This window comes from Choloepus didactylus, chromosome 4, assembly GCF_015220235.1.
Source record: "Choloepus didactylus isolate mChoDid1 chromosome 4, mChoDid1.pri, whole genome shotgun sequence".
Taxonomy (NCBI): domain Eukaryota; kingdom Metazoa; phylum Chordata; class Mammalia; order Pilosa; family Megalonychidae; genus Choloepus; species Choloepus didactylus.
Window position 1 is genome coordinate 167,668,788 of NC_051310.1, and position 24,020 is coordinate 167,692,807.

General features: G+C 41.9%; 1 protein-coding gene across 14 annotated transcripts in view; it reads left to right on the plus strand.

Annotated features, from left to right (window-relative positions):
• The first annotated feature begins 5,277 nt into the window (after positions 1–5,277).
• The window catches only part of NPAS3 (neuronal PAS domain protein 3), an 891,787-nt gene continuing 873,044 nt past the window's right edge, over positions 5,278–24,020 (plus strand). For 10 of the 14 annotated variants that reach the window (XM_037834779.1, XM_037834781.1, XM_037834780.1 and 7 more), the window contains exon 1: positions 5,278–5,655. In XM_037834779.1, the coding sequence (XP_037690707.1) occupies positions 5,498–5,655 (158 nt within the window). In that variant the 5' untranslated portion in view covers positions 5,278–5,497. Of the gene's footprint in view, positions 5,656–9,830; positions 9,952–24,020 lie in introns of those variants that run through there. The other 4 variants (XM_037834792.1, XM_037834788.1, XM_037834791.1 and 1 more) reach the window with 3 other exon arrangements.

The following is a 24,020-nucleotide window of genomic DNA, read 5'->3' on the forward strand; positions in this document are numbered from 1 at the left end:
GTGTCAGCTTATCTAGTTTTAAATATCTAACAACATATCCTACTGTTTTAGTTTCCTGGCTGCTAAAACAAATACATACATGGTTGGCTTAACAGCAGGAAGTTATTGGCTCATGGTTTCAGAGGTTAGAAGGCCTGTTTCCTCCAAAGTTGGTATCTTCTGGCTGGCTGGCAATCTTTGGGATTCCTTGGCATTTCCATCACATGGCAATGCACATGGCAGCACCTTCTTTCTTTTCTGGGTTTGTTGAGTTCCAGCTTCTGGCTGTTCCCGTGGCTGCTTCTTCCATGTCCAGTTTCCTTTTTATAAGGACTTAAGCGATGTTGGATTAAGGCCCACCCTCACTCAGTTTGGATACACCTTAACTAATACCATCTTCAGAGGTCCTACTTACAAAACAGTTCACACCCACAGGACCATGGGTTGGAACCTCAACATGCCTTTTGTGGGGGACATGGTTCAATTCCCAACAGTCTGACTTCTGGACCCCCAAGACACATATTCTTTCCATATGCAACATACATTCATTCCATCCTAAAAGCCTCAAGTCATTTCAGTAGCAATGCTAAGTAAAAAAATCTCATCAAAGTCAGTTATGGTGTGGTCCATACTGGTGCAAAATTCCTCTCCCATCTGACAGACCTGTGAAACCTAGAAAACAAGTTATCTGCATCCAATATACAATGGTGGGGCAGGCATAGGATAGACATTCCCATTCCATAAGGGAGAAATTGGCAGGAAAACAGAGGTTATTGGTCCCAAACAAATCTGAAACCCAGCAGGGCAAACTCCATTATATTTCAAGGTCTGAAAATCAGCTGTGGATTGATGTTTGGTCCTCCAAGCCTGATGGAACAGCAGTCTCACCCCTTCCAAGTGCTTGCACAGCAGCTGTGCTCTCTCAAAATACTGTGTGAAGTTTCCACTCTCTCCAAGTATTTTATAGTGGCCAGGTTCTCCGAGGATACCAGGGAATGGTTCCCACTATCTGTGAGCATTGGGGTGGAAGCACTCTCCCTGAACAATGGGGCACCACTCCTGGCCCCTCCAAGCACTGGGGCAGATAGCCTGGCTCCCCCCTCCCCCAAGCACAAGGGCATACCTGCCCTTTCCACATGTGTGGGCACCCACTCTCAGGTCCTGAGGAAATCTTTTCTGTTCAGACCTTTGCTTCCATGGTTTTGCCCTTGAAGTCATTCTCCTTTAATTCATCCCTTCTCTTTCCCTTTCAGTCAAGCTAGTAGTGGTTCTGTTCATACAAAACTTGCAAAAAAAAAAAAAAAAAAATTGTCAGCTTTTTGTGCTGTTCAAGCAGGTCCAAATCGTCAGACAATAGAACTTTCCACAGATCCTTCCTGGATAACCGCATTTCCAATCCTGACTTCCACTGAAATGGGGAAATGGACCCAAGGTCAGTCACATCTTCTTTGGTAAAGGGTTGTTAACTTAAATCCTCACATGGAAACCTGTTCTCTGGGGAGTCACTTCCTGAAACTGAAGGAGGTCCCTGATAAGTAACTTCTGGCCCTAGTCTCAGAGCACACTATCTGGATAGGCTGAGAATTTTCCAAACCATCAGTTTCTGATTTCTTTGTGCTGAAGAATTCTGTTCTCATTTTATCCCTTTCCTCTCACATTTTACTCTAAGCTGCAAGAAGAAGCCAGGCTGCACCTTCCACACTTAGCTTCGAAATCTCCTCAGCTAAATATCCAAGTACATTGCTTACAAGTTCCCCTTTCAATCTGACATCAGAAGACAATTTTGCAAGGTTCTCTGCCATTTTATAACAAGGATCACCTTTATTACAATTTCCAATAACACATTCACCATTTCCTTGTAAGTTCTCATCAGAAGTATCCTCAACATCCATATTTCTATCAGCACTCTCTTCAAAGCAATCTAGGCTTTTTCTGTCAAGCATCTCACAGTTCTTTCCGCCTCTAACCATTACTCTATGCTGAAGCCATTTCCACATTTTAGATATTTGTAATAGCAGCAACCCACTCTCAGTACCCCTACTCTCAGTGTTTTAGTTTTCTAGCTGCTAAAACAAATACCATACAATATGTTAGCTTAAACAATGGAAATTTACTGGCTCATGATTTTGAGGCTAGAAGTCCAAAATCAAGGAATCATCAGCAAAGCAATGCTTTGTCCCCAAAGACGGTGGCATTCTGGGGCTGTCTGCTGGTGATCTTTGATCCTTGGCTTTTCTGTCACACGGCAATGCACATGATGGTATCTTCTCTTTTCCAGGTTCCAGTGACTTCCAGCTTCTGACTACTCCCCATGGTTTCATTCTCTGTGGGTTCACACCCATAGGAATGGATTAAGTTTAAGAGTTTTTTGTTTGTATGTTTGTTTGCTTGTTTTCTGTGTTACATAGCTCCAAGCCACCACATTCACATATTCTTTTTATTGGGACAATTTTGCCACTTGGGCATCCAAGAAAAATTTGCTTCACAAAAGGGAAGGTATGCAGGGGCAAAACAGTTCCAAATGAACTATTTTGTAAAATGAGTAGTGAATAGAATATACTTGCTGACCTCTTCTATTCACAGAATTGGTATTGAAACAACAAAAGAAAACAGGTGGTATCTTTAAGCCTGTTAAAACAACTCATTGTCAATTGTGCAGAAAGACTTTAAAAGGGGGATTATTTTTTCTAAAAAGTGTGATCTTGTGGCCAAAGAGGGGTGCCCCCCGCTCCGGGCCTTTTGCCTCACTTGGCCAATTGGTACTGCCTCTGGATATAGAGTCTAGCTTGGAATCTTGCCTTGCATTCCTGGAGTTGCAGTACACACGGAGCCACTTGCTAGAGGTCTCCATCAACTAGTTCGCTCAGAAATGCAGTGGCAGGCACCCTTGCGCCTCACCACAATGGACCAATGATTCAGACAAATGCCCTTTTACAGAAATCGTTGCCTGCGACTGAGGGCATTTTTAGCTTCATTCATCAGCCATTTACTGGGCTTCCTTTGGCCTATGACCCTGCCGGCCTTGGTCTATGCAGTCGGAGAAGGAAAACTTTTCAGAACCTTAAAACATTCTTGATCTTTCTAAAACAGGCAGGAACTCATTCAACAGGAAAGTGTCACAGCCACTGGGTGGTACTTGAGATCTCTTCAGATCCAGCCCCGAGGATAAGAGGTGGGAAGGGGAGAACCTGGAGGCCCAAACCAATCTGCTTTGGCGTGCACACTATGCTCCGAATAGGGTGAGGACCAAGTCTGTAACCAGATCCTTACCAGGCAATTTTCTACCAACACTCACACCCTCGGCGGCCTTGCCTTTGGCCTCTAAACAACAGGTATCCCTCAATGAATGCCGCTGTTAAACTAGAAAATGACCCCTTCCCGGGGAGGAGGGAGGCAAGACCTCGGTTAGATCTTCAACTAACTCGTAGGATCCCTCACACAGGCCACAGATGCTCATTATGATTCTTTCTACGTGCAACATGTGGAGGACGAAGCAGTTTCATATCTCCTAGTATTATCTGCCGTCCAAAGCATTTTCTTTGAGAGGAAAATGAAAACGCAGCTGCACTGTAGGCCTGGCCAGCGAGAGCTGGTGCCCCCTCCCTCTGTCTGCCTGTGGCTGCCGCGCACAGGAGGCTCCTCCCGGGATTCACTCCGGTTAGGGGAGCCTAGAGGTTGCCCTGGCAGGCGTGGGACGCAGCCGCAGCGAGCACGCGCCTTTGTGCGGTTTTGCGGTTTCCCTAGAGCCTTGAGGGTGGAAGGGGACTCCCAGGTCTGCGGGGAGGACAGGCGACTGGACCCTAGACCGTGTGCGGGGTCGCTGGGATTGGTGTCCTCTGTCCGCTCCCGGCATTGGCAACTTTTGGCCAGTCGGTCCTGCCTCTCCGGGTTCGGACGGACTGCCTGAGCCCCAGGCTCAAAGGGTTAAGCAGGTGCCTCGCCGGACGCAGCGCGATTGGCCGAGGGCGGGGGCGGTGCGGCTGCGGTCACCGAGCTCTGCGGTGCCCAACTTGGGTTCGCGCGGCGGTCGCGAGGGCCACTCGTGCTCCAGCTGCCTGGTCCGGGCCTCGGTGCGCGGGGAATGGACTAGAGAGAGAACGAGAGGGGGAAAACCACCAGCAGCACCAGAAGAACGGGGCGGGGAATGGAAATCGGAGGGGAGGCCGAGCCCCGCTGCACGCCTGGATTCTGCCCGCCGCTCCTGGCTCGCGAGCCGGAATGGGGAGGAAGTGGGACAACGGGGGGTCCTGGTCAGGGGGTGAGGGCAACAATCAACCACCCCACCCCTTGCCTGGAGAGAAAGAGTGCGAGTCGTCACTGGAAAAGGCTCACTCAAACCACAAGAATCCCTCCCCACCCGCTAAAGAAATACCGATGTGACAATGTGAAGAAGTAACTGGGAGGCGCGAGAAAATAAATGCACGTGTTTTCTCTTTTTGTTTCCCTGGTGGTTGGAATTTGCAGAGTTCGCCTCAGTTGTGGCTGCTAATTTATTCTATTCATCCGTCGAAAGGGGCACAGAGAGGTGCATCATCGGGGCACACTGATCCCCACACCCGGACCTACTGTCCCTAACTCCCAAGTTTATCCAGGACTAACCCGTCCGCCCACCAGGAGCCGGGAGAGTTCGTTCTTATAAAGGCAACAAACTCTCCATTGCACAAAAGCGGCTTTTTTTTTTTTCCCCTGCGCCTTTGCACATCATCCCTCCTTTATAAGCGTCAAGTTCTCGAGAAGCACAACTTGGCTTGGCAATCCTCGCGTTGCCGGGTGTGCAGAGGACTGGCAGAAAGAAGGGTCCCGGCTGGGAGGGGAAGCTTTGCGCCCCCATTCCTACACACGCGAGCTGGAGTCCAGCTTGCTGGAAACCATGGGAGGTGCGAGCCTGCCTGAATAGTGGCTATTTCTCTAGAGAAAGGAGGGGAGAGAGCGCGCCTGAGTCTTGCACTTTGGGTCGGAAGTGCGGTGTGTGTGTGTGTGTGTGTGTGTGTGTGTGTGTGTGTGTGTGCCCGTGTGCGTTGCGCAGAGGGGGGGCGGGAAAGAAAGGCACCCTCCACTGCCCGTCATTCCCTTGCACCGGCCAAGTCCTCGCCAAGCCTCCCAGTGCATCTTTTCCTCCACCACCCCCTCCCCTTCTTCCTTCATCTGGGCTCGCGCGGCGCAGCCGGAGCAGCCAGTGAGAGCAACATCCTGGAAAGAGGGGGGAGCACCACCGTCCCCCAAAAGAGGAAAAAAGGCCCCACCCTGACACGTTTTGCTGTTTGAAAGTCCCTAGCACGCCCCCCGCACCTCCTCCTCGAGCTCGCGCCCCCCCAGCCGGCTGTGCGCACATCAAAGCTCCTCTCCGCCGCGCACAGTGGCCGCAGCTCACTAATGGGATTGCAGGCTGGTGCCTGGCTCCGCTGCTGCCGTCGCTGCTGCTCGTGCTGCTGCTGCTGCCGCCGCCGCCGCCGCCCGAGCCCGAGCCCCCGCCAGCCCTCACCCAGAGCCGCCGCGCCCCGGGGTCGAAGCCGCGGTGATGATCCGCATCTTCCCGGATTTCAGCGTACAGGTGACGGCCGCGGCGGCCGGCGGGGCGGCCGCAGGGGTACCGGCCGGAGCGGGCATGGGAAGGGCCGGCGCCGCAGCCAACGGCACCCCGCAGAACGTCCAGGGCATCACCTCCTACCAGCAGCGGTGAGTAGTCCCGCCTAGGCTGGGATAGTGCCCCTGCCCTGGGGTGCTGGGGTGGGACTCACTTTACCGCCTGTTTTGTGCACTGCAACATAATACACATCGCCAGGACTCACTTTGCCTGTCCCTCGTTCTACAGATCAAAAAGAAAAAAATAATAATTCACAATCCCGATTGAAAAACACTCCAGTACACAGGCGAAGTGAAATCATCCTTGCCCTCTGTCTGGCCCCAAATTCAGAGCCTCAGCCCCGCGTAGCGGAGGAGTTGCAGCAAAGTCTGAGACGCCGCACAAGGTGCTTTTGCAAAGTTTGGGATCCCGTCCCCTTGCTGCAGAATTTCTCAATGCCTCTGCCGGGTGCCTACCCGCGTTGACGGGCAGCCAGGGGACCAATTGATCACCGAAGGCTAACTGATCATTTGTTTCCAAAGAGAAAAGGAACGATTTTCACGTGTAGCTGCAGACTTGGAATTCTACATAATAGTGTTATCTTGTCACCTGTTACCATAGGGAAAAACAGCACGAAATCAGAGTCTCCTCGGCGCTGTTAAGTATTCATCTTAAATGCATTATAATGCAAATGCGTAAGATTCAGAGATGAGAGTTAAGAAGGAAATTTTACAAAGTTAGGCTGGGTGGTGGGAAGGAAGTTTTAAAGTATTTCTTGTTTGCATTTCTCTCAAAACCATTTAAAGATTTTTTTTTAAATTAATGTTCTATTGAAGTGGTTAAAATTCTTTGATTCAATTAGGAAAGAAAGGGGGAAAATTTACCACCACCACCAGTATTAGAATCCTAAAGTTTTCCCTTAGTGACACAACTTTCGATGTTCCAAGATATTATTGCACATGTAATTCACAAAAATGCGCTGAGAAAAACTAACAATGTAGTATGAAAAGTATGCTCTCATTTATGGGGCTCAGTTTTATGGAAGATGGAAGATTAAAGAATACATGAAAGTGTGAAATTAAATATTTGTGTTTCCCAGATTGCACATGATTAAACATCTGAGAGATTTGCCAATGGCATTTAACTTAAAATACACACAATGCATAATTCAAATAACAGTTCCTATTTTTACCTTGTATTTCAAACTTCATTGATTTGAGAACCTTTGATTTGAACCAAAAGTATTTAAACTGAAAAGGTTAAGATAATCTATCACTGCCACATTTTGTGCCTTCAACCAATGGCCCAGCAACCAGAGCAGATTTTGCATAGCACATTGAGTGTTTTCCAAGTTGATGCTCAGTGTTGCAAATATTCTGTAGGAGACTTCATTATACCCTCAGCATAATGTCAGAAGTTTTTAAAAGACACTCTAGAAAATAAAAAGAGGTTATTCCTTGTCAAGGAGACTTTTGATTTGAATTATTTTATTCTTGATTTACTTCAGTGATTACAACAACCTTTAATACAAAAAATCTGGAAATCTTTCAAACATAAAGGACTAGAAAAGAATTAGATTTTTCCTTTTCATGGTTCAGGTATGTTTTCTTTTTGTCACTTTTAAAACATTTAAATGAGTAGAATTTGGTGGTTATTTTAACTAGGAAGTGCAGGCAATAGTCACAATAGTAGGATCTGTGAAGTGGGAAGAGTCAAGGGTCAGAAATATCAGGTGGAACTTCAGCTAACCCATAGGATATAAATTGGGCATACAGAACTGTCATGAATTTTCAGCCTTTAGATTTGCTCTCAGAGTGTTGGTGTTGTCCTTTACCTATGAAGTCAGAGATAATGAGCATCCTAGGACCAATTTCCCTGCAAGTTAGGAGCACCCAGGGGTAGTTCCTCCCACTTCCAACATTGGAAGCCTGCACTGCTGATATCTTCCATGTTCATCTTTGAATTTGGGCTCAGTTTATCAAGTCTTTGAATATCCACCACAGTTCTAAAGACTAAGGCTTTAAAAATAATCAATTCTAAACTTTAGCCTTTGGGATGCCTTATCCCTTCCCCCCTCTTTTTATGTTCTGTTATGTTGACAGAATAGAAGACAGTTGCGGGAAACGGAGCTTTCTTTGGTTTCGTTACTCAGTGATGAGACACCTGTTACCGTCTTTAATTTTAGTTAATCTCGGGACAGAAGAATGAGTCATGAAGGGCAAGAAGATTATTGGCAGGTGTTTGAGGGAGGGTCTGAGTCATGGGTTCACTGTCCTCTGGCACTTCTTTGGGGATGTGGGTCACCAACATGTCAGGCTTCAGGGGCTATAAGGGGCAGACTTATTTTCCACATCGAGACCTAGTTATGTGTGCTAAATTGAATGCTGACATATCATTTTACCGAAAACATTTTTTTTTTCATTAACTACTTTTGGGAAGTTTGATGAGGGAGTGACAAGGGTGGGAACTTGATCAAGCAAAGAGTGGGCTGTTGGGGGAACACAAGCTTCTCTTATTTGTCATGTTTGGGCAAATGTGTCTTTTATTCAGCTCTAGGCTGACTCTTCTGGAACCAAACCTTCCAAATGGCAAGCTTTTTCCCTCTCCACCAGCTCATGTATATCTTGTATGCAACACTTTCCACTCCAGTTCTTCATGTCTCAATTACTCTCATCTTCTCCTACACGTAAAGTGTACTCCAAAGAGAACTCAATCACCATCATGCAGATTAAACACCTCTGCTACGAAAAACACTCATGTTTTCCAAGTTTCTAACTCCCAGTCCTACTTTACTGGGATCGAAATAGGACCCCCTTCTCAGGTTTTAATTTTTTCTTCAGTTTAAAGTGGAATGCAAAGCCTCAAACAGGGCTGATATTTTCCCTCTGGCTTTTCCACTTACTCAAAGTGGAAATAATTTGAGGGGTCCTTTCTATTTGCCTGGTTGACAAGGCTCCGCTGCAGACGGGTTTAGTACAGAGAACACTATCACTAGGGTCTATGCAGGTAACAGGAGTCCCAGCACTAGCCCTGCACTAAGTGGTCCTTTCTCTAGGCCTCATTGACCTGTAAAATGGGGAGGCAGCTGAGCTAAATGTCAAAGGTCCGCAGTTGGGTCCCAGATATTGGGACCCGAGTCGGGAGAGGCATTTGTATCTGAGTTTAAACTCGTGGAGATTCACCTGTGAACCTGGGATCTGCATATATATGTATGAGCGTGAATGATGCATATGCTCCGATTTTGGGCCAGCAGCTGAGAGCCCCGGAGCTACAAGCGGTTGCTGCCTCTGCGCCCGCCCACGGATTTTCAGGGCCTGCTGGCCTGGGCCAGCACGCCCCACGTTCCCCCTCCCCCCGCCCGCGTTTATTTCGCTGCCCCCGAAGGCGTGCCCGGGACGGTGTCCTGCCCGAGCTCTCTCCCGCGGCCCTCGGAGTTCCTCTTTCTGTTTCTTCCCCCCTGGCTGCGATACTCCAGAGAAGGGAATTGTTCAAAACTGCAACTGAGTGGCGTTGTTGCGCCGGCAGCCGAGCTTCCCAGTCCCCCATCGTGTGTGTGTGTGTGTGTGTGTGTGTGAGAGAGAGTGAGAGAGAGAGAGAGAGAGAAAGGGAGAGAGAGAAGGGGGTGTGTGTCTGCGTGCGAGAGCGCTCTTGAGCAAAGCAGCTGGAAAATGCTCAGAAATACTTTCACAGCGGTCAAGCTGGGAACCCCCAGCGTGTCCTCCCCCTCCCCGCCCCTCCGGGCCTAGTCCCCGGCCGCCCCCCGCCGGGAGGGTGTGTGCCCCACCTGCCGCCAGACGGCTCTGGGTGGTAGTGGTGGGGAGTGCCTGGAGAAGAGGGGAGTCGGTGTGAGGCGGCGTGCGAGGGTGACAACCCGGAGGCGGCGGGGCCCTGGGCCGGGCTGCCCGCAGGGCCGCGCGGCCGCCTCCCCTCGTCGCCACCGCCCCCTCCTCCGCCGACGCCGGTCGCCTGAATCCGCGCTGGGCATGTCTCGGGAGCTGGAGCGGTCCGGGCCGCGGGCGCTCTGCAGCGCATGGACGGCGACCGCGCTGGGCGAGCAGGGGGAGGAGAAGGCGCAGGCGGCGGAGGAGGCGGCGACCTGCGGCGGGGGGCACCGGCGGCGCGAGGGGACTGCCGGCCGCTGGCGAGGCTCCGGCCCCACTACTTTTCCGTAGCCGCCCTGCCTCAGCAGCACCGCCGCCGCCACGGCCACGGCCGCCCGCCGCCTCTGAGCGCCGCGCACGCCCGCACTCACTCCCACCGCCCCACGCACACGCACACCCCCCCGCCCGCCCCACGCCCCCCACCCCGGGTGGGGGGGAGAGAGGCAAAAAGTAAGAGAGGAAAAAAAATAGCAGGAAGATGGCGCCCACCAAGCCGAGCTTTCAGCAGGATCCTTCCAAGCGAGAACGGTAACACTTTTCTGTTTATTGAACCTGCCGCCCGGGCCGCTGCTCCCGCCGCCGCCTCCGCCTCCGCCGCTGCCAAGGTGGCGGGGCCCTCTCCGCAGCCCGCCTCTTGGGCCGCGAGCCCGCGGGGACCTCGTCTGCGGGCTTGCGGCTAAGCGCTCGCCCGCGGTCCCCGCGCGCATTGTCCGCCGGCGGCGGCTGCGGCAGCCAGCGGGCTCCTGCGGCGGTGGCGGCGGCGCCAGGCTCTCCGAGCAGTCGCACCTCCTCGGCTCGGCGAATAGAGTGACTCGCTGACAAAAAAAAAAAAAAAAACAAAAGGAAAAAAACAAAAAGAAAAAAAGAGACAGAAAAAGAAACAAACAAAAAGTGAAGGCGCTGCTGTGTGAAGGGGGGCAGTCGCGAGGGTGGGGGGCCGGGGGATCCCCGGGGCCGCTGCGGGTCCCCCGGCAGCTGCTCTCTAGGAAGGAATGAGGCTGAGGAGGGGGAGGGAAGGCAGCGAGGATGGGGAGGAGGAGGAGGAGAGGAGGAGGAGGAGGAGGAGGCCGGGGGCGGGGAGTGCGGAGCTCGCGCCAGGCCGGGAATGTGTCGCGGAGGGGCCGTCTCCGCCCGAGCAGCTAGGCCGGGCCGAGCTGGGAGAAGCGCGCAGCATCTGTCTCCCCGCTGCCAAGGCTGCGCCCTCAGCCTCCGCAACTTGTGGGTCTTCTGCTCCGCCCTGAGACCGCATCCTGTCCCCCTCCCCACACCCCTCCATCCAAAGAAAAACAGAAAAATAAAGGGAAAATCCTCAAATCTAAGCAAGCGAGCATACAAGATCCTACATGTGTCAGAAGTTGGAGCATTTATGCCCCGTTAGTTACTGTGTGGGGATCTGTGTTTTAAAAAGTTCCTGGTGAGAATTGAATATCTAGGCAAGGAGCTCAGCCCAGCGTGTCTGTTTGAAGTTAGTTAAACTAGAGCCAAGGGAAAAGGGAGTTCAGATTCAAAAATCCTTAACTGTCCTATGTGAATGGTATTGTTAGATTTCAGAGGAACTGTGCCCCCACCCCCACCCCCACCCCCACCCCGCTTGGTTTTCCCTCCTGCTGTCCACCCAGCTTACTTTATTTGGAATCCTTTTTGCTATTAATTGGCTGCGTTAATGACATTAATTGCATATCGCACATTGGTTTGAGCAAAGGAAACTTCTCATTCTCTATATGCAAAGAACTACTCAGTAGGAAGTATGAAATGTTAGCCATTGTTTCATGAAATGAACAAATACATTATGCCATCCCCTAACTCCCCCCCACCCCACCGCAAGCAGTAGGGATGTTTACTTTCCTCATAGGCTGAAGTGAACTTGAAAAGAAAATGAAGTCCTTAGTTGTAAGATTTAATTATTACATGGGCAGTTTTATTTTTGATGGTATATAGTAGTTAACTTATGACATTCATCAAGAGAGGGGAGACATTTAGACAAGCTGTTCAATTTAAAAGGCTTATATCATTTTATTTCTTGTTTCCTTCATAACATAGGGAGGGTAGAATTGTCCGGATTAAGGAAGTAATTTTAAGTAGGTACGTAACTGACTAATTCTGAACTCTAGATAATTTCTGTATAACTCATATGAGAGTGAATCATACATAAACCAATTTTTTAAGATGTTTAATTTGTGTAGCATTAACCATTACTCAAACTGTGGAAAGGCTGACAACTCAGCTAAAACTGAAAATTTAGTTAAGAAGTATTAGCACTTTATGAGGGAATATATGTATTAAATTCCTTACTGTTTTAGGTAGAAGAAACAAAGCTCTGTGAAAGGCTTTTAATAATAATTTTTTTTTAATCTAACATGATGAATACTGTTTGAAATCAGAAGTTTGGAAATGATTTCCTCCCTGTCTCCCTCCCTTCCTTTCTTCCTTCCCTTTTTCTCACCCTTCTTTATTTGCTGGGACGGCCCCAGTAATCTCTAGCAGAGGCCTATTTGTGTGCCATTTGGGGAATTTCTCTGAGATAGAAATCTCGAAGATAGAATTAATTTCTAGGGGAAACTTCATAGCCTGTGCATGAGTGCATTCTTTATCACCTGTCTCCATTTGGCATTCGAAGAAGGTAAATCAAAGTGCGCGATTTGTTATTCTGCTCCACTTGAGAGCTGAACTAAATAACACTTGGTCTGAAATTCTGATTGAAGTTGTAGAAGGATATACTGTATTTAATTTAATGCCCTTTAATAGCATCTTCTTGTTCAGCTCAGATGCTGTCATTTTAAAGGTTGGATCTGAGAAGGTTTAACCTGTAGGGAGAAGGAGGAGGAATAATGGGGTAAGGGGCAGAAGGAGCAATATAGAGGAAAGGAAGGAAGGAGTTATAAACTAAACACTCCAATCTGCAATAACCACAAACTTGGCCCTGTTATCCAAACAGTTGTTTTATGCCCCGAGGGTTCATTTTGTTATCAGGAGTTTAAATGCTCTTAACACTTTAAGTGTAAACATTACACATGTAAGTTGATTTGGTTTTGTAATGAGAAATGGGAAGTCAGATGGTTTGTTCAGGAGGGGGTTGTTTTTCATAGTTACTTGCTTCAACCAAGTAGAATCATTCTACCTTTATGTATACTTGTGTCTGGAACTTGTAGTTAATAGTATTTCTCTGTAATGGTTGAACACAAATATGCTTATAAAAGATGACCTTCTGTGGACATGTTTTTAAGTAGTATCCTCCCATTTATTTAAAAAATGGTCTCCAAATCACTGATTTCACAAAGCCATTTATGGATACTTTATTCTTTACTGCTTTTCAAATACACCAGTAATCAGAAACTTACAGAGACTAAAAATCTTTTGAATTGTGTTGCTCGCTTATGCAATGCCTGACCTGAACACGATAGTACAGTACATAAGTACTGTTTTTACAAGATTTTTTCTTGATAATATCTTCGGTTACTATTTAGAACTCCTTAAATTTCTCTGAATCAGAAACACAGAAGGTACCCCTTTTGTGCTTGAAAGAACAACTTAAAAACTTGTATATTTAAACTTGTTTGGTTTTTCTTTAGATTCCAGTAGTCTGAAAATTATATAGTGCCACCATGGAGTTTTTCCTCTATGTGGATGTATAACCACGAAAATTAGATGGGCAGGGTGTCAAGCATGTGACATGCCCATGCTGGTTTGCAGAGCACGTTATAGTAGCACAGGGCTTTTGGTTTAAAAAATAAAGGTGGTGGTAGTGGTGGCGGCAGCTTTTTTGGAGGTATTTCTTTCTACAGGGTAAGCTTAAACACAGAGTGATAAATGATGAGATGCGTTGTCTAACACTTGCTTATATATAAATAGCTCCACAACATTGCTTAAATGATAATCGAAAATATGAAATAGGATGGCCTTCATATCACAAGGCCAAGGGTCTACAAATGGAAAAAACTGAAATAATGAAATATTTCCAAGGCAACAGACTATCAACAAGGACTGTAATGCATGTGCATATCATATAACCACCACAGAGGATATTAGATAGTATAGCTCTTGAGCCAGGAGTTATAATGACCTTTATATTATGTAGGACCCTCCCACATTACAACATGCTTTCAGATTTCCAATTTCTGATTTATGAATCAAGAGTCATATAGCTACCTCAAATCTGTAATATGCCAATCCCTAGATTTGATTGATTACACTGAGCAAACTTGAATTCAACATTGTTTGATGCTTTGGGTTTAAGAAAAAGTTACACTAGGGATTGTCAGTATCTAGTGGTATTATGAGTAAATTTTGGCCCCCTTTAATTTTGACTAAAAGTTATACAAAATTAATATCTCTCTCAGCAATGAGTTGTTAAGAATTTGCAATTTAAATATCCACAAATTGGAGCAGTTTGATATTTTCAGGGATATGATTTTTTTATTATCCCCTGCAATTCTTCCACACAATGGTTGTCCGCACAATAGAACAATTTTAAGAAAATATCAAAATTTCTGTGAATCCTTTGACTCTTTTTCTTTGCCCCAGAAATAGGTCTAGGACCCACTGGCATGTTAAAATTGCACAGTTTTGAAATGAGACCTGATATCCTGTATCCCCCCCCCCCCTCCCCACTCCATGGTAAGTTTTTCTGTGAAAACCATGTATACAAAAACTTTTGTAAAGCAGTACTTTGAGGGTCAGGGGGGTGAGGATATAGCAGTTATTTAGTTTTTGTTTGTTTGTTTTTAAGCTGCAGAACTTTGTATTTGGGGATATTTGTGGGGGATATGTGACAGAAATTTCTAAGTCACTCCTAGTAACATTTTTTTCTGTAAACTTCCACAGGTCCTTTATTATTACGAATGACTCCAATGTAAACTTTAGAAAGTCCATTTTTATTTATTTATTTTTTCCTGCAATTCTTGTGATCCTCTTTCCTTTGCCCAGTGTTACTAAATTTAAAGAAAATAATTAAGCTTACATGATAGCAGAACTAGGCCCCTACCTCCATCCCCTGTGTGTTTACATGGTCATCTTTTCTACAAGGTAGCTTTTAACCATTTTAATTATTTTTAAAGCTCTGCATTGTAATTGGTTTTGAGTCTAACTTCAGATATTTTGTAAACATGTCTTTAATTTCTTAGAATGTATCAGTCTGAAACATAATGAGGTTAGTATGTTGAAAATTTAGTAGATTACTGGTTAGATATTTTAAAATATAAAGTTTTACCAAAGTTACATATAATGTTACATGTGAAACTTTAAATATTTAAATCTGTACTATGATTTTGTAAGAACTTCCAGAATTTATGGGAAAATTCATTTATGCTTGTTTTGCAGTTAATGATGTTAGTATTTTCACAGTAAATAGTGCCCTTGTCCCCCCCCCCCCCACCTTTGGGTAGTGTAATAAACCAACTGTAACTGAATGGTATTTTTACTGCATAGGGCCCCATTACTGTGAATAGATGTTTGCACTATTAAGTTTGATAGAACCTTACATAGTTAGAATAATTTGTAGTAATATTAGTAATACCACAGTGCATAAACAGGACATGGCTTATAAGAGTAAAGTGTTACTATATCTGAAAAGACTAGGTCAGTGACAAGTTTGAACAGCTCTTGAAGGTGTTGTCTGTATACATTTGTAAAATATAATGTTTTGGTGAATTAATTGGAATACTTGTAGTCTTGTTTACAAAATCATGAAAAGCACGGTGAAAATCCAGTGTTTCTATGGTCCATGGTGCTCAGAAGCCTGGACTGTGTTTGTTAATTGATTTATTCTTTCAGCTTTATTTATTAAACCTCTACTATGAACCATAGTGAACTGTGCTAGGGGCAGTACTGATAATACACACTGTGAGAGCAGTTGCTCTGGGTACAGAATTGCCCTTACATTAGACATGCAAACTATTACAAGTAGCCAGAAAACATACTTTTCTGAAAGAAGAGGTGCAGAATTGGTAGACATATAAGGCTCCGTTTCCCTTTAGACTTTTGTTAGTTCAGTGTTCTGGAGGCAGACATTCAATTTATAAAATAATATAATTAAACAATTATAAAATGATTAGAGATTCTTGGAAGACAAAAGATGTTATCCAAATATAAGTGAAATAAAAGCAGATTTTAAAAAGATCTTTGGGTAGGATTAAAAAAGTAAAAAGTAGGTCAAATATAATAATTGTAAACATTTATTTGACACTATCATGTTTCAGTCCCTGAACTAAATACTCACCAGGAATTTTCTCATTTCCCCAGCTGCCCTATGAGGGAAATGCTAATATCCCGATTTTGTGGATGAGAAAATCAAGACTTAGCACTCCTAAGGAAAGTGGTAAAGTTTGGATTCAGGTTTGTCTCTCATAAAACTTGTGGACTTAGACAATGTAGCATCTATAGAAACGTAACTTAACTGCTCTGCTGAGGGTTCTGCATTTTTGGACTTTTCAAAGCCAGGGATTTCTGAGCTGAAGCCAGAACGTTCCTATGGCAGGTCTTCTTACCCTTTGAATCGTGATTTAGATCTCTTCTGTCTTGGTCCCTCAGTAGATGTTTGGAGAGCTTCAGAAATACATTCTCTATAAAATTAGAGGAAAACTCAGTATTTAAATTATTTTTCCAGGCACCTCACCCGCTAACACCTCTGTAATTTTTTGGAAAAGCTCTACAGTTTTCTATATATTTTAGGGCAGATATTTTACTGAATGGTTTCAGAAGATTCAATTTGCCGTGTCCATAAACTTCTTTGGTTATATGAAGTACTTAAGGACCTCTTCCATTCATATGCGTCACAATGTGCCAAAGTTTGTTTAAATGTTACAGCTGAGGCATTATTTTGTGATAGATTTGCCACTGAGTAGGTAGATACAGCTTCACAGTGCTTTCTGGAGAATGCATTTTAGTACCTAGCTATATTTCTGGATATTGTTTTTTGAAATATATAGGGACTTGTACAAGCTGGCCTCCTGCCAAATTATCTGTCTATATCACAATTATAGCAAGCATTCATATAACACTGTGTGTTAGTAGTAGTGTTCTAAGGGCTTTACTTCATTAATTTGTTTAATTAAAAATGTAACTTGTTAATGAAAACCAGATAATAAATTAATAAATGATTAGTTATTATTTAGTTCTCATCTCTACCCCAGGTCTTGTGGCATCCTGAAGAAGGTGAAGTTTTGGTAAAATTTTTATTTCTTGAATGCCAGGAATCATAGGGATTGACAAAAACTCTTCTTTAGGAAACTTTGTAGCATCTGACTCCATCACTCCTCATTGCAGAATATATGCTAAATTTGCAATGGTGCACAAGAATGCCACAAACCTTTTTGTATGCAATACTGTCAACCAAATCGCTCCTTTAAAAACTAAAATTTATACTAGGAATTTTGAGGCTGAAAGGACTACATAAGCAGCACTTAAGTGTGTGTGGTTGAAAGAGCCGAGTATTTGTCTGCATATCTTAATTTAAAATGCACTTTTACATTCGGGAAATTTCTTGTTTACACAAAGAATAGGTTACCTTATAAAATGTTGGAAAGTGCTTATTTAGAGAGATGTTTTGCTAAAATAGTTGAAAATAAAAGGCACCAGTCAATAGGAAGTATAAGTGAAAAATAGTCTACAAAATTTAAAACAGCATTCAGATCTTAAAAGAAATTACATCTGATTACAGTATTTTATTATCATCATTATGCTAATACAAAATTAAAGGGCTCTGACATGGGTTACTCAGTATAAAACAACATTAAAACTTAACAAATCTTACCACATATTTTGAAAAAATGTTACATAATATTTTAGGACCTCTTTATGGAATCAGGCAGTTTTGGCGATATCTTAATTACATCTGGATAGACTGGAGATTTTCATTTGTAAGATTTATAAAAAGAATTTCAATATAAAGAAAAAATGTACCATTGGATTGATGATCATCCTTAAGTGAATTTGGCTGTAATTAACACCTCCCCCAAATCTATGAATTTTCATTTCTGCTATTGTAACACTGCAGAAAAGGATGCTAGCTCTAAACTTCAGTCAGAAACACTTTAATCAGAAAATATTATAGTATTTTGATGGGGGTAAGTGGGATGATTTAAACAGTTTGGCAGAACCTGTATCTCTCATCCTAGAAAATGGAAACATCATGGAATAGGATATTTTATTAACTAATATGTATTGCACTGATTGAGGGAACATTTTTTCCCTACAAAAATAATTTATCCCTCAGAATCTTCTTCTGAAGAACATACACATTCTGTTCAAAAAAAGAGCAAGACTTTTTTTTTTATTGCACAAGATTTTGGTATATGGTGTGCATAGTTTACATATAAGCATACATACATATATATGCACATTATTTGCATTACAAATTATATGTAAACATATGCCTCATATAACATGTTTGGATGTGTTTACCTAAAATGAAAAATGTTACAAAGATATCTTCAACATATTATAAATGTCTTACTTTAGAGCCAGTTAATTTTAAATAAAGGAAGTGGATTGGTGACTTTTTTGTTTTCCTAATGCTATAAAGAAAAGTAGGCTCATCATTTTTTTTGCACATTTTTATTGTTCTGAGTAAATGTAATTTGTTAATCCTGTGAAATTTGTCATAGATAAATTTGCTTGGATTATCTTGTCACCACCATATCTGCATTCTTTTGTTCATTGCTTATTCATAATTTAACAGTCTGGCAGTGAGCCTTTTTGGGATGCTCACAAAAGATATATGACCTCTACCAGCTGCTACTATAACCTGCAGAATGCACAGCAAGACATTAGAAACGTGAGGATTCCTCTACTGATTAAAGTGCTCTTCATTTAAACAGTCTGTTCATAAGAATCTCGGGAATCTCTTGCTACCAGCAGCTATGATTATTTTTTCTTCCTAACAAAATTAGTTGTAACAATTGAATCTTCATTTGGTATGAATTTTTCAGATAATCCAAAGGAGGTTAATTCCTTAAACACTGTTTTTTCTTGGTAACTAAATTCTTAAAAACTTATATTTGGGGGGTGGGTGTTAACCCTTGTCAGAAATGATTTTATTAGGAGAGGAAGAATGGAGAATTGAGTATATATGTCACGCCTTAAACTTAGAAGAAATGGTTGGTTTAATCCTGCTTGAATCCAAGCACTTTACAGTTTATATTCTAAATACTCCATATTATATAGTACATGGCAGACATTAAATATAGACTGTTACTTGACGTGTAACCACATCTTTAGATTTTCATTATTTTGAATTAGTTTAGCATATAAATTTTCTCTCTCACCCCCTCATCTCTCTTTCTGTCTCTTAAAAAATCAGCAGATCAATTTATGACTAATGGCTAGTTTTTGCCTCTCTTCTGTGCAGGCATATGATTACAGTTCAAAATAATTCATTGCTAATCCATGAAGTATTGGTTCATCTCCATCACTCTGTTCTATGATTGGAGCCTCAGGCTTGCTGCCTCGCTTTCCGCCCTGATTTTCTTTAACTGCGACCCTTGTTTTAATATGGTTCTGTAGCCACCATTCTCCTACCAGCCCCTCTCCATTCCTCATATATATCGATTGTAGTAGATTAATATTTATTTGAAGCTATTTTTCAAGACTTTATGAAAAATGTATTCATTTCTTACTGTGAATCTTCATCTAAGGCGAGGGGGAGAGGGAAGATGGAGGGCTCAGGTATGTAACTCTTCTTATAGAGTGAAACTATTGTTTTTCCATCCTTGATTTCTTACTGTGGTTAGTGCTTTCTCTTTTTATACAAACCAGGAACTTTCATTTTTTTGAAAAAATTTTAGACATATTAAACTGCAGTGTTAACAGTTTGATCCTGTTTGTTGGTGACAGTCTTAGAATGGCTTTCCATATTTTTAAAGTACCCACTATATCCAGTGCAATCATCATAATGTGCATTGATCAGCTTGCATTGAATATTTCCAGACAGGGACACAAAGCTATCATTTTCCTGAACATCAGAATTTACCAATTTTACCAGAAGGTCATCTAACAGATTTTTAAAAGACTTTGTTTCAGTTCTCAATAGTCCTGTGTTCCTTTTAATAATTACTTTCGTCTCATTGTAGCTGTGTGTTTGAAAGTGTAGGTCAATGAGGATGATTGCATTCAGAATTTCATGATCTGTGTAGTGGAACAAATTGAAAGCAAAGCCTGTATCAATCACTGTGAAGGGAGGGTTAATTGTTACCGCTTCTCAAGCCTCTGGACAGATAAACCAGTAATGAAATACTTATTGCTCTGATATGTGAATGCTAAAGGATGAAACAATGGAAACAGAAGCAGTCTTCAGAGATAACCAAAACGCAAAGAAAAAGGATAAACTGAATGAAAGTATGGAAGTGTGTACTGCATTTTTAGCCTCCTACCCATCTTTTTGTGGCAGGTAAGGGTAGTATCAGATATCAGGTTGCCTAAGCCTAATAAGAATATAAATGGAAACTTTTTCTGTAAAAAAAAAAAAGTACAGTCCTATGCATCTTATGCACTCTGTATATTTTCTAAAAATAATGTTTGGGTTACCATTTAAGGTTTTCTCTTTTAAAAATATTATGCTATATATATTAAATTAAATGTGCATAAATGGCATACATTCAGAAATATTTTAAAGGATTTTTTTTTTATCATTGAAGGGATTTTGAAAATATTGGCCTATTGTAGACCAAAGCATAAAGGAAATTGTGAAATATGTAAGGAAATAGTAAAATAAAAATTATGTTGCAAAGAAATCAGGAGGTTAGAGTAAACACATTTAACCATTTCTTCCATATGAACTTAACATTTAAACATCTGTTAGTTACTTATATGTTGAAAATATGCAAAAATATTTAGCGAAATTGAAGTCTTAGGCCCATGACAATCATCTCAACACAGTGGGTAGTTCTGAAAATTAATGAGAATGATAATACTGTAAAGACTGTTCCAGAGTTTGCCCAAATTCATTATCTAAGACTCTTGTTAAGAACATCTCAAAGAATTTTAACCAGGAAAATATATTAATGGTTCAAAAGCATTTTCAAAACCCTGAAGTATAAAAGTATAATGGAATTGTATATGCAAGGGTTATAGTTAGCAACACAGATATCAGAAGACATTATGAAGGCATATTTTTCCAGAACCTATAACATTCTTGCATGTGGTTTCATCCATGTGATTCAATCTCATACAGTATTTTTTTGGTTTTTAGGACAAGAAAATCAGAATCATGTAAAAAATAAAATGAGGGCCTTTCCATTAAAATAGGGAAGCTTATAACTGTGGAAAATTAAGTATATCCATCTTTCAGCAGTCATTTTAGGTTTGATACAAAAAACAACCAGCAAGAAATAACATGTTCGGACAGAAGAAGGAACTGTCCCACATCTTTATATTTCTTTTCAGAATGTTAAGAATTTCTCAAGGCCTGTTTCTGTGCAGTATTGATATGGCTGCATAACATCTAAAACAAACAATTGGAGCATAGCCTTTTTATAACAGTAGCATCTTCCTCTAGCAAATATTGTTTTGCATATTTTAAAAGAAAACTGTACTAGAAGTAAAACCCTGAATAAAGATTTTTAAATTGCTACTAAAATACACTAGGGCAGAGGTCACAAGACAGTCCTCAAAGTCAAGCTGCATCACATAGTGTTTGAGGTGTCAATCTTTGGGTACATTGACAGGCAGGCAAAAAACCCAGAAGAGTTCCATTACCTGATAATAGGCATATACATAAGACAGCAGCCCATGGGTGTTGAGATTATTAGAGTAGGGCATTATGAATTATCATTGGTTACTTGCTCTTTGGGAACTAGTTCAGCATCACGTTATGGCATAAAACCTGGTTACTAGTGTCAGCCTTCCATTATCTACAGGAAGTTGCATTCTACACTAGTCTTTTAACCTTTTGGTGCCTCAGTTTCTTTATTTGTATACTGATTTTTTAACACCCCTTTCCAGCTACAAAACTCTATGATTATATGGTTTTAATTTTGTGTATATAAATAATATGAAATAATGACTTAGAGTATGTGGTGGATTATTTTCTAATGGCATTAACATTAGAAATAACATTACTTATTTATAAAACTTAAATGAATTAAAGTTTTAGGTCAAATGTGATAAGAGTCGTGCATGTTTCAGGTAATGAAATATAGGGTCTTTAAATAATTTTCTTCTATGAAAACATCTTTGAAAAGAAACTTCTTTTTGCACGAATGTCCAGAGGGACATTGCAGGAGAAAGCGATAGGATGTATTATTATATTTTAAAGTGACATATTATGCACATGAATCAATGTAGCACTAAAGAAAAATACTAAAAGTGTTTAGAGATAAATATGTCTGTTGGTTGAATTCAATCAAGACAGTAGAACAACTCTGGAAATATTTGAAAAAATGGAGCACATACCACCAGGAAGGAAGTTAATGTAATATTTGATGGACAGGCAAGTGCTTGGGGACTAACTAATCTCTGAAAATGCTGGGTGTTCCTAATTTATAGCGGAAGAAATTTCTGCCAGTAAAGTGTTTACCCAAACTACAAAGTTATTTGTTTTGAACCTTGTTTTTCAAAATAGCTTTCTTCTAATTCTTGTCCCTCACCTATAAGGTGAATTAATTTAGTGTTTATAGTGTAGACAGATTAAAGGATTATTGATGAGGTAAGATTTCTTGCCTCTAGGATATTAATGACTTTTTAAATAGAGGTATCACTTAATCACTTATTTATTGTTTTCTTTGGAATTTTCCAATTAATGGTATTTAATAGGTACTGCAAGTATATTCTTATGAAATTGTTTGCCATATATAAAAATGTGGCTATCTATGCATATATTCTACACATTATCTTTAGATTAAGGATGTTTTATCCCCTGTACCTATTTTATGCTCTCAATTATCAGTGATAATTGAACACCATTGATAAAAATATTTTCCCCAAAGACGGTCTGTTCTCCAAAAGATTTTCCACTTTTCTATTATGAAAATCTTAGATAAATATAAAAAAAAAAGTTATAGTCCATTAAATGTAACAAAGGCAATACGCCAATGCTAAATGTATATGAGAGGGGGATATAGGGGAGTAATGTGGGATTCTTGGTAGTGGTGTTGTTTGCTGTCCTTGATAGTGTATTGTATTGTATGACATGTTGTTTTTCTTTTTAACATTTTTTCTTATTGCTGAAAAGAAAGAAAACAATTTTTCTTGTAGTAATCAGTATGTTCGGATGCTGATTGTGGTGATAAATGTACAACTTTATGATGATACCATGAACAACTGATTGTACACTGTGGATAAATGTATGGTATGTGAATATAACTCTATAAAATTGTAGGAAAAAATATATATAGGAGTAAAAGTGTTGGAGAAAGCATGGTGAGAAGGATGATGCCTCACCAATATGGACTAACTACAATGTGTAAACTCAGAATTGAATCTTAGAACACAGCCTAACGTGGACACAATAATTGTAATAGTCCCTAGATTGTAAGCTCTTACAGCAGTTAACTCTATCCCTGAATTGTAAGGCCTATCTCTAAACTTTGAGATGCTGATCCCCTAGCATATGTTGTTACAAACATTGGGACTGGTGGTTTGATGTGCTGAGCCCTTGAGTATGGGACTTGCCCTTATGAAGCTCATTACCACAAAGGAGAGTCTAAAGTTGTATCTAATGGTGCCTAAGAGTCTCCCCCTGAGTACCTCTTTGTTGCTCAGATGTGGCCCTCTCTCTCTCTAACTGAGCCATCTCGGCAGGTGAACTCGCTGCCCTCCCCCCTACGTGGGACCTGACTCCCAGGGGTGTAAATCTCCCTGGCAACGCAGATTATGACTCCCGGGGATGAATGTGGACCCGGCATCGTGGGACTGAGAGTATCTTCTTGACCAAAAGGGGGATGCAAAATGAGACGAAATAGTTTCAGTGGCTGAGAGATTCCAAATGGAGTCGAGAGGTCACTCTGGTGGACATTCTTATGCACTATATAGATAACACCTCTTAGGCTTTAATGTATTGGAATAGCTAGAAGTAAATACCTGAAACTACCAAACTCCAACCCAGCAGTCTGGACTCCTGAAGACAATTATATAATAATGTAGAGTACAAGGGGTGACAGTGTGATTGTGAAGACCTTGTGGATCACACCCCCTTTATCTAGTGTTTGGATGAGTGGAGGAATGGGGACAAAAACTAAAGGACAAATGGGGTGGGATGGGGGGATGATTTGGGTGTTTTTTTTTCACTTTTATTTTTTATTCTTGTTGTTCTTTCTGATGTAAGGAAAATGTTCAGAGATAGATTGTGGTGATGAACGCATAACTATGTTATCATACTGTGGACAGTGGATTGTATACCATGGATGATTGGTGTGTGAATGTATTTCAATAAAACTGAATTTAATTAAAAAAAAAAAGTTATAGTATAAATTTCCCTCTTCCCTTATCAAAACCCAATTTCCTCAAATATAATTTTGGCTAGGTGTTAGGAGATATTCTGATTAGAGCAATTCAGTTAGGAGTGAATAGAGCTTATTTTCCTTTTTTCAAAGGAGACTATAATAGGCAAATTTTCTACTGATAACACATGAGAATCTTTGGCACGCCCTTGCTTTTCTCTCCATTTC